Genomic DNA, 14,364 nt, shown 5'->3' with positions numbered 1-14,364 from the left:
CACTGCCAGGATGTGAGCGTTCACCACTTCTTTGGGCAACCCATTCCAGTGCCTCACCACCCTCACAGTAAAGAATTTCTTCCTTGTATCTAATCTGAACTTCCCCTGTTTAAGTTTAAACCCGTTACCCCTTGTCCTATTGCTACAGACCCTAATGAAGAGTCCCTCTCCAGCATCCTTTTAGGCCCCCTTCAGATACTAGAAGGCTGCTATGAGGTCTCCACGCAGCCTTCTCTTCTCCAGGCTGAACAGCCCCAACTTTCTCAGCCTGTCTTCATACGGAAGGTGCTCCACTCCCCTGATCATCCTCGTGGCCCTCCTCTGGACTTGTTCCAACAGTTCCATGTCCTTTTTATGTTGAGGACACCAGAACTGCACACAATACTCCAAGTGAGGTCTCACGAGAGCTGAGTAGAGGGGCAGGATCGCCTCCTTCGACCTGCTGGTCACGCTCTTTTTGATGCAGACCAGAATATGGTTGGTAAATCTTGCACTTTGGACTGGAAGCATATGCATTAACTTTAGAATTTGATAAGTTTAGACTGGACTTTAAATACACCTATGGATCATTTTCAGATAACATTGATATGCCCAAAAGGAACAGCTGAATTACTTAGCATCAGTGGAAAGCAGGTGTTCTAAAACCAGAGTAGACTAGACTGTTGAAACAATGATCAGTTTTGTTTCAGTGGTCACTGCTCAATGCTACCTAATTCTTTTCATACTGCTGAAGAGACTGGTTTCACTGACAGTAAATCTGTGAAAATAACAAGCACAAGTAAGAAGTATCTGCATTTCCATGGTGTCTCAGGACAGGAACACATGACTGATACAAACATTTTTTATTAAAAAAAAAAATTATAAAAATGCTTTGAACAAGGCCCTGCAACCGTTACACGATAAAAAGGAAACAAGGGGCACTTGGTTTTCTTCCATATGTAGATCATGATACTGTAAACTTCTTTAATATCTGTTGACATTATCCACTGGCATTTTAATCCAATTTTTTCTTCTTTCCTGAAGAGGCAGTCTGAATGTAGGCAAATAAAAAAAAAATTACTTGGTTTCTTTCTGTCAGAGTTCATCTTTGGCCTGCGATCAAGAAACAAGAAACACTTTTCAGTTAATTGGAAACTCGAATTTTACCTGTCTAGCCCTGCAAATACATTAATACGTTTCTGAGTTTGATAGGTGCTAATGTCTGGTAACTGATACCACAAGGTGCTAAGCAATGCCTCTTCCAGCGCAGCAGAAGCAGTAGTGAAAGCATCCAGCACGCTACATTTAACGCTGTATGTACTGTACCTTTTTTCTGTGGCAAGTACATGGAAAAAGATCATCTTCAGGCTGCTGGACTTTCTCCATCCCATCTCTGATTTTTGGCTCGCTGACCTGCAAGCTGGCATACTCCTAGTTTTAAAAGAGGAAGATATCCTTAATGTATAAACTTGTTAGACTGTACATCTGGCTGTAAAGAGTGCACCAGCTCAGATAAGTAATTCTGTAAAAACTCCAGGGCTACACAATCATTACTCCATATGCAACCAACCATATGTATACACACTCCATGTGTAACCAGCATGGTAAACAGACCCATAAAAGTAGATGGGAGCCCCTTCTGGTGCCACACTGGAGCTTAGGTTATCTCAGTGCTAATGCACAGGCATTTTCAGCTGTGGATCACAGGGTGTGTGTCTGAAGTGGAATTCTTTGATCACTGTGAGCAACATATTCTTGCAGATTAGATCAAGATTTATCGGATCTGATTGTTTCTCCAAAAGCACCAGCCTTAAGGGCCTTCATAGAAAATAACTGCATACAGAGTTCATAAGCCTACTGAAGTTTCCCATTGCTGCTGCTTGCCTTGTGTCTTCAAGTACTGGACTGGACAATTTCCAGCAGCTCCGTTGCCCTTCATTCTTTCTGTGTGATTTCTGGTTTTGTGGCAGTAGCTATGAAAAATGTACTAACCTGGAAAAGTTTGAAATAGTAACAAAAAATGTGATCTCCCATGAGATTGTTTCTTGCAAATTCTTGTCCAGATTTTGCAATATTTTTTGCCTGTCAAAGAAAATAAAAGTTGGGTTTATTTTTTTAATTCTAAAAACCCCAGTAGTTATTTCAGGCTGCCAGTATTGATTCTGAAGTTAAGTGTTGGCAGTTTAGGAGAACTGCTTTATTTTTATTTAAGCATTCTTACTTTTAAAAGTAAGTAATTCTTATGAATATACTCTTAATTTTGCAAGGTTCAACTTAATTTCAAATTAATGCATCTATTATATACTTTTTCAAAAGTATTTTTGTTTGTAAGAGTTGATGACAATAATCTTTAAGTCTTTCTAATAGATTTTTATTTTAAAACAACGCAATTTTTGCTCTATTTTGTCTAGAAACATTGCCAAGTACTTCCAAATGTGTATTTACCTCTTCGTCATGATCTTTTGCCCACTGCAGTTTTTCTAGTAGATCACTCAGATCACTTTTAAATGGGATGTAGTGTTTCCATGGCTGCAGCTCGTTATAGAAATGCTCATAGTAGATGGAGTCTTGCTTTAGCACCACGCTGTTTCCTGCTAGTAGGTAAGGCAATCTGTATGCTGCCACTGTGCCATCAATGTTAATTTGGTATTTATACTGGAAAGAAAATGAGTGTCAGTTATTAACAAACACAAGATGCCAGCAGCTTGGTTAGGTTATATTATTCTGAGGGCACTGGTATTACTGATTTGCGGATATTGAGCAATACAGGACTGGCTAGGCAAGCATCAATGTTAAGTAGCTTTTAGTATTTAGTTTGGAATTCGTCAGAGTGCAGGGTACGCAGAGATGCCCGCTTCATCAATTAAATTCTCCAGAAATTCTCAGACGCTTATCCTCGGATGTGAGGGTAGATGTGCCACTTCATCCACCGATTTTCCCACTACGTTAGTTATGTTAGTAGTCCTGATTGCTGAATCAGGAAAAAGAAATAAAAAGGAGCTTGGAGTTATATAGATTACACAAGGTTCTACAGAACCTTCAGATGTACATCAAACATTATCATCCCCTGTGTAAGAGCTACACAGCAGTTAATCCCATTGGAGGGATACCTATTCACACTTGTTACTGGTGGTGTGCTGAAAATCTAAAGGTCATTTTATTATCAGTAATACCTACAAAGTTATTTGATAATGGGATACACCAAGAACCTAGCTCTATGAAAAATGATTAGTGTCTTACCTTAAAAAAGTCAAAAAATGAAATGTGCTTAACAATGGGGCCGTAGAGACTTTCATCGTGTTTGAAAAAAAAAAAGTTTGTGAAAGCAGCATCTATGATCTCTGGATATTTTCTGCTGAGTTTTACAAGTTCAAGCCTCTCCTTGCGGCTGTCACGTCCTCTCCAGAACGCTGTGGTATTCTTGTCTTCCCAAGACGGGCCAGTATTTGCCTGCACTGACATCATGTCCAGACTGACTCTGGAGGAGAAAAAAAGTGATTTAATAGGGAAGCCTGCTGGAAATTTTGTTAAGTGCAATTACTTAAAGGAGGTTACAGTACCAACATGTAAATACCAAGGATGAAGGTAAGTCATGAACACACCTGTCTATGTATTGTATCCGTATTTTTGCAGCAATGAAACTAGATGAGGAATGTCAAGTTCAGACGCAAGACAGCATTAGTTCAACAACAACATGGCATGTGGAAAGGGTACTTGTTGGTTGTCATTGGAAAATGTAGCTAAAAGTGTATATGGTTGCCAGACAGACAAGGGTGATGCAGGATAATGTAATTAGCTCAGTACAACATATTTCACTTCCTTAAGTACTTTGCAAAATTAAAACACATAAATTAGGTGGGGCAGGGAATTTAGAAAAAGCCTTGATAATAAAGACAAAGAACCAGAACTAAATGCGGTAAAATGATAAACAGGTTCAAAATGGATTACAAAGAACTCCCAGAAGTTGGCTTTGTAGTGTTTCAGGACAGCTATGGAGCAGTTACTAAGGCCACTTATGGTACATAATCAAAGTGGGAGATGGTAGGTGCTAGGTAAAAAGAATTCTGGCTACACTGGGCTTTAAAAGGTAGAGAAACAAAGATTCTAGGAAATCAGGAAAAAAGAGACCTGGCCAGTTGTCAACACATTCATGGCTGGGAAACACAGCAAACAAACAAAATATGTCCCTTGAAGCATTCCTTCCAGATGCTGTTTTCAATGACTTGAACATGTTTAGATTAATTTTGATTTTTTAAATAAAACAGTGAAATATTTTAATATGCCATTTATATCCATAACTTAGTTAATCTTAAGATATTGATTACACAGTTACTGCCTACCTACAGGATGCCAATGTCTCAATGAATAAATAAAACCAATATACCGTTAATACAAATATCTTCTTGGAAAATCATTTGCTGTGAATTTTGTGTAAATTTTAAGCAATTTCTTACCGTCCCATAGTCTCCAAAACTGAGTCTGTTAAGTCGTATGTTGGCATGACAATGTCCTTTGACTCGCTAGACCCACACCATGAGAAGATGGGGTGCAGGTTCTGTGGGGACTTCTTTTTCTCTAGAGGCCAGTCCCCCAGATTAACAAAAAATTCTACATCCGGCATTTTCACCTAAACAGAAGCAAAGTAGGCACAAATGCATTTTAATACAAAGCAATATTGTTCTGCTAGCACCTTGCATTTTGAAAACAACCTCACTAAGAGAAAAAATAGCCAGGTCTCTACTTAATGTACCTGTAATAAATCTCTGAAGTTTAGAAACATGTTAGAAGTACTGAGACCACAGAATAAAGCCTACAAGATAATATATTTTTTTAAAGATTAAAGTCACGTAAATGCTCTCTCGTTTTTCTTTTTTTTTTTTTTTTTTTTTTTTTTAAGGAATAGGAACACTCCAGTTTAGAGGATGGTCTCTGGTTACACTTTACATGATTGGTCACACAATCTTTGTACCAGGCTAGCACTGGGATCTAGTAAGCAATGGTATAGTTCCTAGGAAAGGTGAATCACCTCGCTGACTGTATGCAAAATTGCTGTTGGTTGGTAAATGAGTTTGCTGTAACATGAGCGAACTGATTTGCTCTGCCTGATGACTAAATCCAACAGAAGAGAAGTAAAAGAAATGAACAGCCATGATGGGAAGACCACATTTAATCAGCGCTGGGATTAATTATTAAGCATAACATCCTCACTTATCTAAAATAGTTGGTAGTATGGAACCATATCTGAACTCACTGTCGCAGCCAAAAAGCAAGCAAAATACCGTTGCTGATAGCCAGGAAATGTTGTAACAACAGGACAGAGGGCATTTTTGCTGCTATATGAAATTTAGATGTACTCCCATCTTGAACATTGTGCGTGGTTCTGCATTTGCAAACAAAGAGAAGGCACAAAGAAATGCATCCACTCTGATAGGGACAAGACCAGCTGCCTTATGAGGAGAAACTGAAAACGGCGGGGCACATAGCTGAGAGAGCAAAAATCTGAAAGTGACATATGGTTGAGTTTTATGGAACCCTGAAGGCATGTATAATATCAGTGCAGAACTGATGCCCTTCTCTGTTCTTAGTTCACCCCTTTCATGACACTATTTTTTTTTAAATATCAATCTCCGCTACATTGCCGTCACTTGCCTCTTTCAAAGCAAAAGAATCTAAGTCAGTTTAGCTTGTCTTTGCACGGCCAAACAGCCTTCTTGCTGTGTAGCTGTTTTTGAGAAGGTGAAATGAGAAGTTCACCATTTTTACAAGACAGGCATGTCACAGGTTTCACACTGTGACATCATCTTTCTTCCTTTTGTTTTTGTCTTCCTCATTGGTAAGTCATGGTTGGGTATTTGACCATTATGAATATCCTATTATTATACTGGCATTTTTTGAAAACTATCCTAACACCTACACGAGAAAATATTTTATCTGAAGAAAGAACAATTGTGAATGTTAATAATTCTCAAATTAAAATATACATAACACATAAAAATAAGGGTTTAAACATATTCCTGACTCCTCATCATATATATGCATCAAAGCATTTCTCCTCTCAAATCCCTTTATTCTTCAGATCTGAATGGCTGGACAAAGGCTAACATTTCAGGATTCTTCTGTGGCCCAAATAGGTTTCAAGAAATTTCGAGTTTATCTTTATGGACAGAGATAGAAATCAGTAATTTAGCAAATATCAAACACCCTTTTAAATGGCTGATGATAATTCTTCTCTGACTTGATGACATGGGGAAGCCTTTGGCAGAGACATCCAGAAATTCTAAAGACAAGAGACCCAAAGCAGTACTTTTCATCTTCAGTATACACATTGACAAAAAAGGTTTTCTTGTTTACCTTCATTTCAGAGGGGGTTTGGCTACACATTCTAATCTTCAGCACTAAACTTTATTTGTACAGTGCCATCTAATGGTTATAATGGACATGGAAAAGCTACAAATTGTGTATTTTATCTACCTCCTCAATGGCAGAATCACTCAACAGGGTCAATCTCAACTCAATAGATCTATTGTTTTCCAGTGACAGTGTCTTAATAGAAATTCTGAAGTATTTAATGGCGACAAGACAAACTGTGTTTTACTAGATCTGTAAACAGTTTCTGTCTTTGGAGTTAGCAAATCTTTCCCTACATTTAGCCTGAATACTTCTGATGCAATTCCACTATTTCTTGTCCAACACTAATGACACAGAGAACAGCTTACTTCCATCTTTCCTTGAGCAATCTTTTAGATAATTAAAGGCTCCATTAATGTCTTCCCTTAGCCAATATTTTAGATTATAATATTTTTATTACAATATTTTTATATTATGATTTTGTAATATAAAAATATATAATATTAATATATAATTTTATTTTTTAGATGATAACATTTTCAATTATAAATACCTTTTCGATGAGACAATCCCCACTTAAATGAATCTGCATTTTTATGTCTAGTCATTCTTACCACTTTCCTGTGCAATGTCAGCAATTGAACAACCTTTCTTGAAGCAGACATCCAAAAGCAGGTACAGTAGCAGAACTGACCCATTACCAATCCGGAGTATAGGGGAAAGGTTACTTTCCACTTCTTTCATGTGTGTGTTTAGCTTTTCGCAACAGCATGCCACTGTTGACTCATGTTAAATTTGTGATACTGCAACCTTCACACTTTTCTGCAGAAAATAACCACTTGCTCCCTATTTTAAAATAGGTGTCACAGCTACATGACTTATCCAGCCTTTGGGTAATACCCTGCCCTTGTCACTTTATTTTATCCGTTTTTCCACACAATTTCTCTTACTTGTTAAGAAATACTTAAATTACGATGCTACCAGGAGGCGCTTGCAGATTCTTTCATTTTTGTTGCCTGAAAATTCGATAAGCATATTCTCTAGTCCATCATTCAGCCAAAATATAACTACACTATTAAATGGGCATTGAACCTAGGACAAATCTCTGAAAAATAATGTTGTGACACCTTTCACCTCTCTGGAAACACTGGCAACTGTTGTTAAAGTAAGGCTATCTAAGAGGTTACAATAGTTTCTTCAAGGCAGTTTTCCTATCTTGTTTGTGAGAACCTTGGGAGACTTGCCCCCAAAAGCCTAACTAAACTTATGATACTTGACATCCATATAGGAAGTCTATTATCTTGTTACAGAAAGAAAGGATAAATCCATGCTGTTTCATACCAATTACCTTATCTTTCAGCTGGTTATAAAAAATGTGTTTAATTTTTTATTAGATTTTTAAGGATTTTTCTTTTTTTAGGTGAACAACTCCATACTTCAGAAGCTACTTTCTCTTCTTTCTCTCTTTTTAAAAAGACAAAGTGCGTTGTATTTTACAGTCAAAAATAGGTATTAACTTGGATATCTTCATATTTCTCTTACTATTTTCTTTATGTAACACATATTTGTGATTATAGTCATGCTATATTCTGTGACTTTATACATAATGCCAGGTTTTTTCCAAAGTTTCCCTGGGAAAGGGTCTGTATGGTGTTTTTGCTTGTACATCAAGGGAGGTCCCCTGTGCTTTTGCTACTCTTTCTCAACCCTGCCTATCTTTGTTTTTAGCATACAGTATTCAATGGAGAATGATATGCATTCTCTATTTTTTCCTTCAGTAATCCTGTAAAAGGTACTAGCAGAGGCAGAATTTTATGAGATGCTGCAGGATGATTTATTTTGTCTACAGAAAAAAACCCAAACCACAGTGTATCCAAATCTATTGAACTCTCCTATAAAAGCCTGCTATTCAATTAACATTTGTGCTACTCTGATCAGAGAGCATTCTAGAACACGCCAACTTCAAACAAGGAAAATCCATCTGACCTTTCCATTATTAATCAAAGAACAAGAGCTTTTAAAGAGAAACAGCAACAAATATGATGAAGTATATTTGTTAAGCCCAGGCTTCTATAGATCAGGACATATAGAATAAAGGACTGTACTCACTTTTCTTGTCAAAGAAAGCAGTATGGCATCCATGAAAATTCTGAACCCAACATGTTCCCCATACGTCTTTATATAAACCTGAAAATAAACACAGATTTTGCTGGTCTGGTGTTTTCATTTCAGAGAACAGATGACACAATTTAAAGCTCTTTTAATCACTTAGTAACTAGTCAGACAGATCATATGGCTGTATAGATTTATGAATCAGCTGGGAAGCTTTAGAAAGCTCGTCTCTCTAACTCCTCACAGCAAAGTGACCAAAAGAAAAGGACAAGCTTTGCTTGCTTTTGAAGATGTTTTAGGTCTGTCTCATGGAAACAGAAGCTGGTTGCCTGTTTCTGTTGTGTTCCACTGTTCTCATTGCCATATGAAACTCTGCTGAAGTCAGTTCAGTTGTGTTAAAAAGAACTGCAGCTCTGATCCTCAGTAGAGATAAAAGTGGCATTTCTTTACCTCAGAATTATGCTCAATGTAATTTATTGGTGCATGTCAAATTAGATGATCATTAGATGATCCACAGCAATATTACTCAGAGAACAGGAAACTGAATTAGCATTTAGGAGACTTGGGTCTGTGCCCAGTACTCATATTGATTGCTTGGAAAGTAATTTACCTTCACGGTGCTTAAGTTATAACATGGACAAAAAGCACTTTACAAAGTAGGCCAGATATTGTTGTGCTCACATACAAACTGCAAAGTATTCAAGAACAGAGAAGCAAGTAAAGGAAGTTTCTTAAAGAACTGGCTACAAGAAGCCTTTCCACTGGGGATGGATGGCCAGACAGCCTGGTTGTATGACTTGCACCCAGTCCCTAGATGGGATTCAGATCAACCCACTCCATACCTCATTATCTTTGATGGTGTAATGACACAAACTCTGTCTTTGTCCAAACCTCTGCGGAATTTCTTTTGCAGTCTTATCTGGATCAACAATGGGAAAATTTGCTAGGTCTCTTTGAATCTGTGGAATGCTTTCAGGGCAGTTCATCTCTTCCAGCCATACACTGCTCTCCTCCTGAGGGCAGTCACAGTTTTCATGATAAACAGGTCCTGTCAGGAACACAGTTATTTTATTTTTAATAAGTCACACTATTGAGCTGTTGAGATCACAAAAGAGGGTCAAACATGAGCATTCATTACTTAGGACCAAACTTTCAGAAACTCTAAATGGACATGTTTGAAAGTTTTTTTACTCCAGTGGAGTCACACAAAGCTATATCAGTTTCTGTGTGAGCTGTCTTCTCTACATGTTATTTGCTGGCAACAGCATCACAGCATTTGTTTCTTTTTATTTTGAATAGCATGCACAGAACATTTATAATGAATCCATAATTCCAATGGCATTTGATAGTGTGGAGAAGTACCAAGGTCCTGCATAATGCTGTGCTAATCCTAGAAGACATTCTGGGACACTGTTTGTGAGGAAAAGCCACAAGAAGAAATCTGTGTATAGTGCTGCTTCTTACCTTTTAAAATATATGGAGACTTTGCAACATGTTTATCTCCAGTTTTAATTTCTATCTTCAGGGTTTTGTAGCTTGCATACATCCTGTATCTCACAAGGAAGGAACCATCTTTCCTGTCTAATACTTGCACACCAACCCGAGTGAACTGTTCCTCAGGAGCAGTGACCTTCACCTGGAATGCATTTTCACCTGGTGATGAAGTGAACCTGCCCAGAGAACAAGTGGGAGCTTAATAAAAGAGGAAACACACAACACCTTTCTTGGTCTGATCCATTCCTTTTCACGCTGGCAGGTGACTTCACTGAGCCATGCTAGGTCTTTATGAGCACATGCCGGTGTTCACAAGCAAGGCACAATTTTTTCTGAAGAGAATTTTGTTAGGCTACCTAAAATGTCTCATGCTGTTAGAAGGTATCAGAAAGGTTCCACCCAAGATGCTCCTGAACACACCTCCAAAGTCACTTGGTGCCTTACATGTTGACCAATGTTGGAAATACAGTCTTCCTATCAGAAAACAGCACCTTTAAAAATCCTGCATAGCTCTTGATTAGTAGCAGCTCAAATGCAAAATGACAGGAAGGTAGAGAGCACACAGATAAATGGACCTTGGTAGATGCATCTTGGTGTCCTGTTTGTAGGGAAAGGACAAGGGCAACAGTTTTAAACTGAAACAGGGTAGATTATATTAGACATTAGGAAGAAGTTCTTCCCTGTGAGGGTGATAAGGCACTGGCACAGGTTGCCCAGAGAAGTTGTGGCTGCCTCATCCCCAGCAGTGTTGGACGAGGCTTTGAGCAACCTGGTCTAGTGGAAGGCAGGCGTCCCTGCCTATGGCAAGCAGGTCTGACTAGATGACCTGTAAAAGTCTTTTCCAACCCAAGCCATTCTATAATTCTATAGATATATATATATTTAAAAAAAATAATACTAAACAAGCTTCACTTTAGCAGCTTAATAAGTCTGTTATTTTACATACAGAAGCAAAATGTTACTTTATTTTTGTAGTACTATTTAAGGAAGTAAAGAATGAAGTTAAACTTCTTTATCATTATGGCAGCTCATACAGGGGGAGAAAAAAAGGATATTACAAATGCCAATGTCTTGGTAAGGAAAAATATTATAGTGGGATGGTGTAATTTAATATGTGCTTATGAGATCCTGCTAAAATTCACCATACATAGAAAAACCTCTATAAACCCAAATAAAATTTGAAAAATCATTAAGTTATCACATACCATTGGCATGTGTTGACAAAGTGACATGTATTAACAAAGTTGGCACAGTCAAAATGCTGCCTCTGCCAACTTCCTTCCACAGAGTCCCAGATACGTAAGGAGAGTTCAGGATAGAGAGAGGAGGTGGGAATAGCTTGACTAATGGATTGCAGCCTGGCAGCCCAGTCACCTTTCCTGACACCCTCCCAACCACACTAGAGAGCTGCCAGTTCAACTAAAGGCTGGAAATATTTACACTCTCAGATGAGCTGAATTGGAAGCTTCCAGACTCACACATGCCACAGTGTGTCTAATCTGGAAAAGCATTCTGAGCTCCTATCTAGCTTGTACAGTCAGGATTTCTTCCCTGTAGAAGTGGAAAGCCTTGAGTGCCTTCTGAAAATTAAGCTTACCTGTCTCATCCCAATCCAGTTTACCTAAATAGCCTGTAGTGTAATTGCTAAATGATTCTAATGATCATGTGCCTATGCGTTTAGGAGAAATACTGAAGTTCCTAACAGCGGAAACAGGCTGGACACCTGAGCAGGTATATCATATTTAATATATTAGCTGCTGTCCAGGTTTTGACAAAGCTGAGAAACCTGGTGCATAAATTTAGCACACTAATTTAGCACACATTTAACACAGAATCATAGAATCATAGAACACTTAGGGTTGGAAAGGACCTTGACATCATCTAGTTCCAAACCCCCCTGCCATGGGCAGGGACACCCCACACTAAACCATGTCACCCAAGGCCTCATCCAACCTGGCCTTGAACACCGCCAAGGATGGAGCATTCACAGCTTCCCTGGGCAACCCATTCCAGTGCCTCACCACCCTCACAGTAAAGAATTTCTTCCTTATATCCAATCTAAACTTCCCCTGTTTCAGTTTGAACCCATTACCCCTTGTCCTGTCACTACAGTCCCTGATGAATAGTCCGTCCCCAGCATCCTTGTAGGCCCCCTTCAGATACTGGAAAGCTGCTATGAGGTCTCCACGCAGCCTTCTCTTCTCCAGGCTGAACAGCCCCAACTTTCTCAGCCTGTCTCCATACGGGAAGTGCTCCAGCCCCCTGATCATCCTCGTGGCCCTCCTCTGGACTTGTTCCAACAGTTCCATGTCCTTTTTATGTTGAGGACACCAGAACTGCACACAATACTCCAAGTGAGGTCTCACAAGAGCAGAGTAGAGGGGCAGGATCACCTCCTTTGACCTGCTGGTCACACTCCTCTTGATGCAGCCCAGGATACGGTTGGCTTTCTGGGCTGTGAGCGCACACTGAAGCCGGCTCATGTTCATTTTCTCATCAACCAACACCCCCAAGTCCTTCTCTGCAGGGCTGCTCTGAATCTCTTCACTGCCCAACCTGTAGCTGTGCCTGGGATTGCTCCGACCCAGGTGTAGGACCTTGCACTTGGCATGGTTAAACTTCATAAGGTTGGCATCAGCCCACCTCACAAGTGTGCTAGTATGTGTTTTGTTGTTGAACATTTTTCACCGTCTTCCTATCCCATCCCCTTGTGCAGTAATCGGATACCCCTAAAAAGATTAATTAGCTTTTTTCTAAGTGACAGCCAGGGAAAGCCACGTCGGGAGCCTTCAGCCTTCCCTATCTACACGAAAATCCCAAGCACATTTCTCCTCAGAAGGCGAGAGGGGTTCAGGTGGGGCACGGGCAGGCAAGGTCAGCCTCGCTGAGGATGGGGGACCGCTGCGATTCAAGACCGAGAGGCGCAGGGAGCTTCCCTCCCTTACAAGAGATCCGGCCATTACGATGCAGACCCAGGGCCCGCAAACACTCAAGTGGGGGATGCCGATGCCGCGGGAAGGGCGCGGAGGAAGCTCTGCCGCCCCGCGCCTGACGCACCGCCCCTCCAGGATCGGGTGGCGGGCAGAAACCCAGGCACTTTTTAACCCATCTCTTGGATGTTTTCCTGGCCACCATCGCGGTGGAAGCAGCCGCCCGGCCGCCCTTACCTCTGCCCTTCGGCGTCCACGGCCTGCACGTAAAAGTACCGAGCAGGGAGGGCGGCCTCGGCGCGCAGCCCGGGTCCCCATACCGCGCTGCGCTCGGCGCTCAGCCGGCCGCTCGCGGCCGCCGCCGCCACGGCTCCTAGGGCAAAGCAGAGCGGCCACAGGCCACGCATTTACAGAGCTTCCCCCGGCGGAGAAACACCGCCGAGGCGCGGGGAACGCGCAGCCGCGGCCTTCCGCCTTCCCTCACCGCGGCAACCGGCAGTCCTGCCTGCGCCGCGGCGGCATGGAGCGTGGCCGGAGGGATCGCGGGGCCGCTGCCGCCCTGTCCCTGCACCCGGCCCCTCAGCGAACCATTCCTGCGGCGCCTGAGGGGGTCGGGGCGGGCCGATCTCCCGCCGCACCCACCGGCTCTCGCGGGGCGGTGCTGCTGGGGGGCGGCTGAGGGGCGGCTCTGCTGGGACCCACCTCAGAGGGACGGGGATGGGGAAAGCCGGTTCTGCCGCCGGCTCTGCGTTCGGTGTTGCCGTTCTCTCCGTACTGGAGTGCCTGGAGCAGAGGTGAAGGGGCACCTCGCCAGCCCACAGCACACTGTGTCTGTGAAAAGCAACCAGTGCCGTGCGTCCAAACGCACACCCTGGGTGACTCGACAGCACTTTGTCAAACGATCCAAACTCGGATTGCAGAAAGTTAGTGCTGATGCTGTTCTTAACTACATATCGAATAATTTACGTTGGAAAAGACCCTAAAGACCATCGAGTCCAACCGCAGTCCGGCACTGCCAAGTCCACCACTGAACCATGCCCTAAAGTGCCACATCTACAGTTCTTTTAAATACCTCCAGGGATGGTGACTCAGCCACTTTTCTGGGCAGCCTGTTCCAATGCTTCACAGCCCTTTCCGGGAAGGCATTCTCGCTCTTATCCAATCTAAACCACCCCTGGTATAACCTGAGGCCATTTCCTCTTGTCCTATTGCTTATTGTTTGAGAGAAGAGACCAACACTTGCCTCACTGCAACCTCCTTTCAGGTAGGCTGTACACACACATACCCAAATGCTTTTGTCATTTAGCTGCAGAAAGCTCACCAAAACTAAGGCTTCGTTGTGAAAGAACTTTAATCCCAAAAGATACTTTCATTGTTCTTTTTTTCTTTATTCTTAATACGGCAATACAGAAAATTGAACATCATCAAGGAGTCACAATTTCAATGAGATTTTTTATTTTGCATTTTGAAATACTGCAAATATATTTATAGAAAAGCAAAC

At 41.3% G+C, this 14,364-nt stretch overlaps 1 protein-coding gene across 1 annotated transcript; it reads right to left on the bottom strand.

Annotated features, from left to right (window-relative positions):
- Positions 1–1,074: 1,074 nt before the first annotated feature.
- POGLUT2 (protein O-glucosyltransferase 2) lies at positions 1,075–13,270 on the bottom strand (the record flags this gene model as incomplete). The annotated part of the gene is made up of 10 exons (XM_080613835.1): positions 1,075–1,092; positions 1,306–1,410; positions 1,972–2,061; positions 2,425–2,634; positions 3,220–3,457; positions 4,434–4,606; positions 8,437–8,514; positions 9,282–9,487; positions 9,904–10,109; positions 13,101–13,270. 10 exons carry the CDS (start codon positions 13,268–13,270, stop codon positions 1,075–1,077), a joined length of 1,494 nt encoding a protein of 497 aa, XP_080469961.1.
- Between the last annotated feature and the right edge of the window lie 1,094 nt (positions 13,271–14,364).

The sequence above is a fragment of the Psittacula echo genome (assembly GCF_963264785.1).
Source record: "Psittacula echo genome assembly, chromosome: 3".
Lineage (NCBI taxonomy): Eukaryota > Metazoa > Chordata > Aves > Psittaciformes > Psittacidae > Psittacula > Psittacula echo.
Note: the sequence above shows the minus strand (reverse complement) of the source record. Positions and strands in the feature narration are given on the sequence as shown.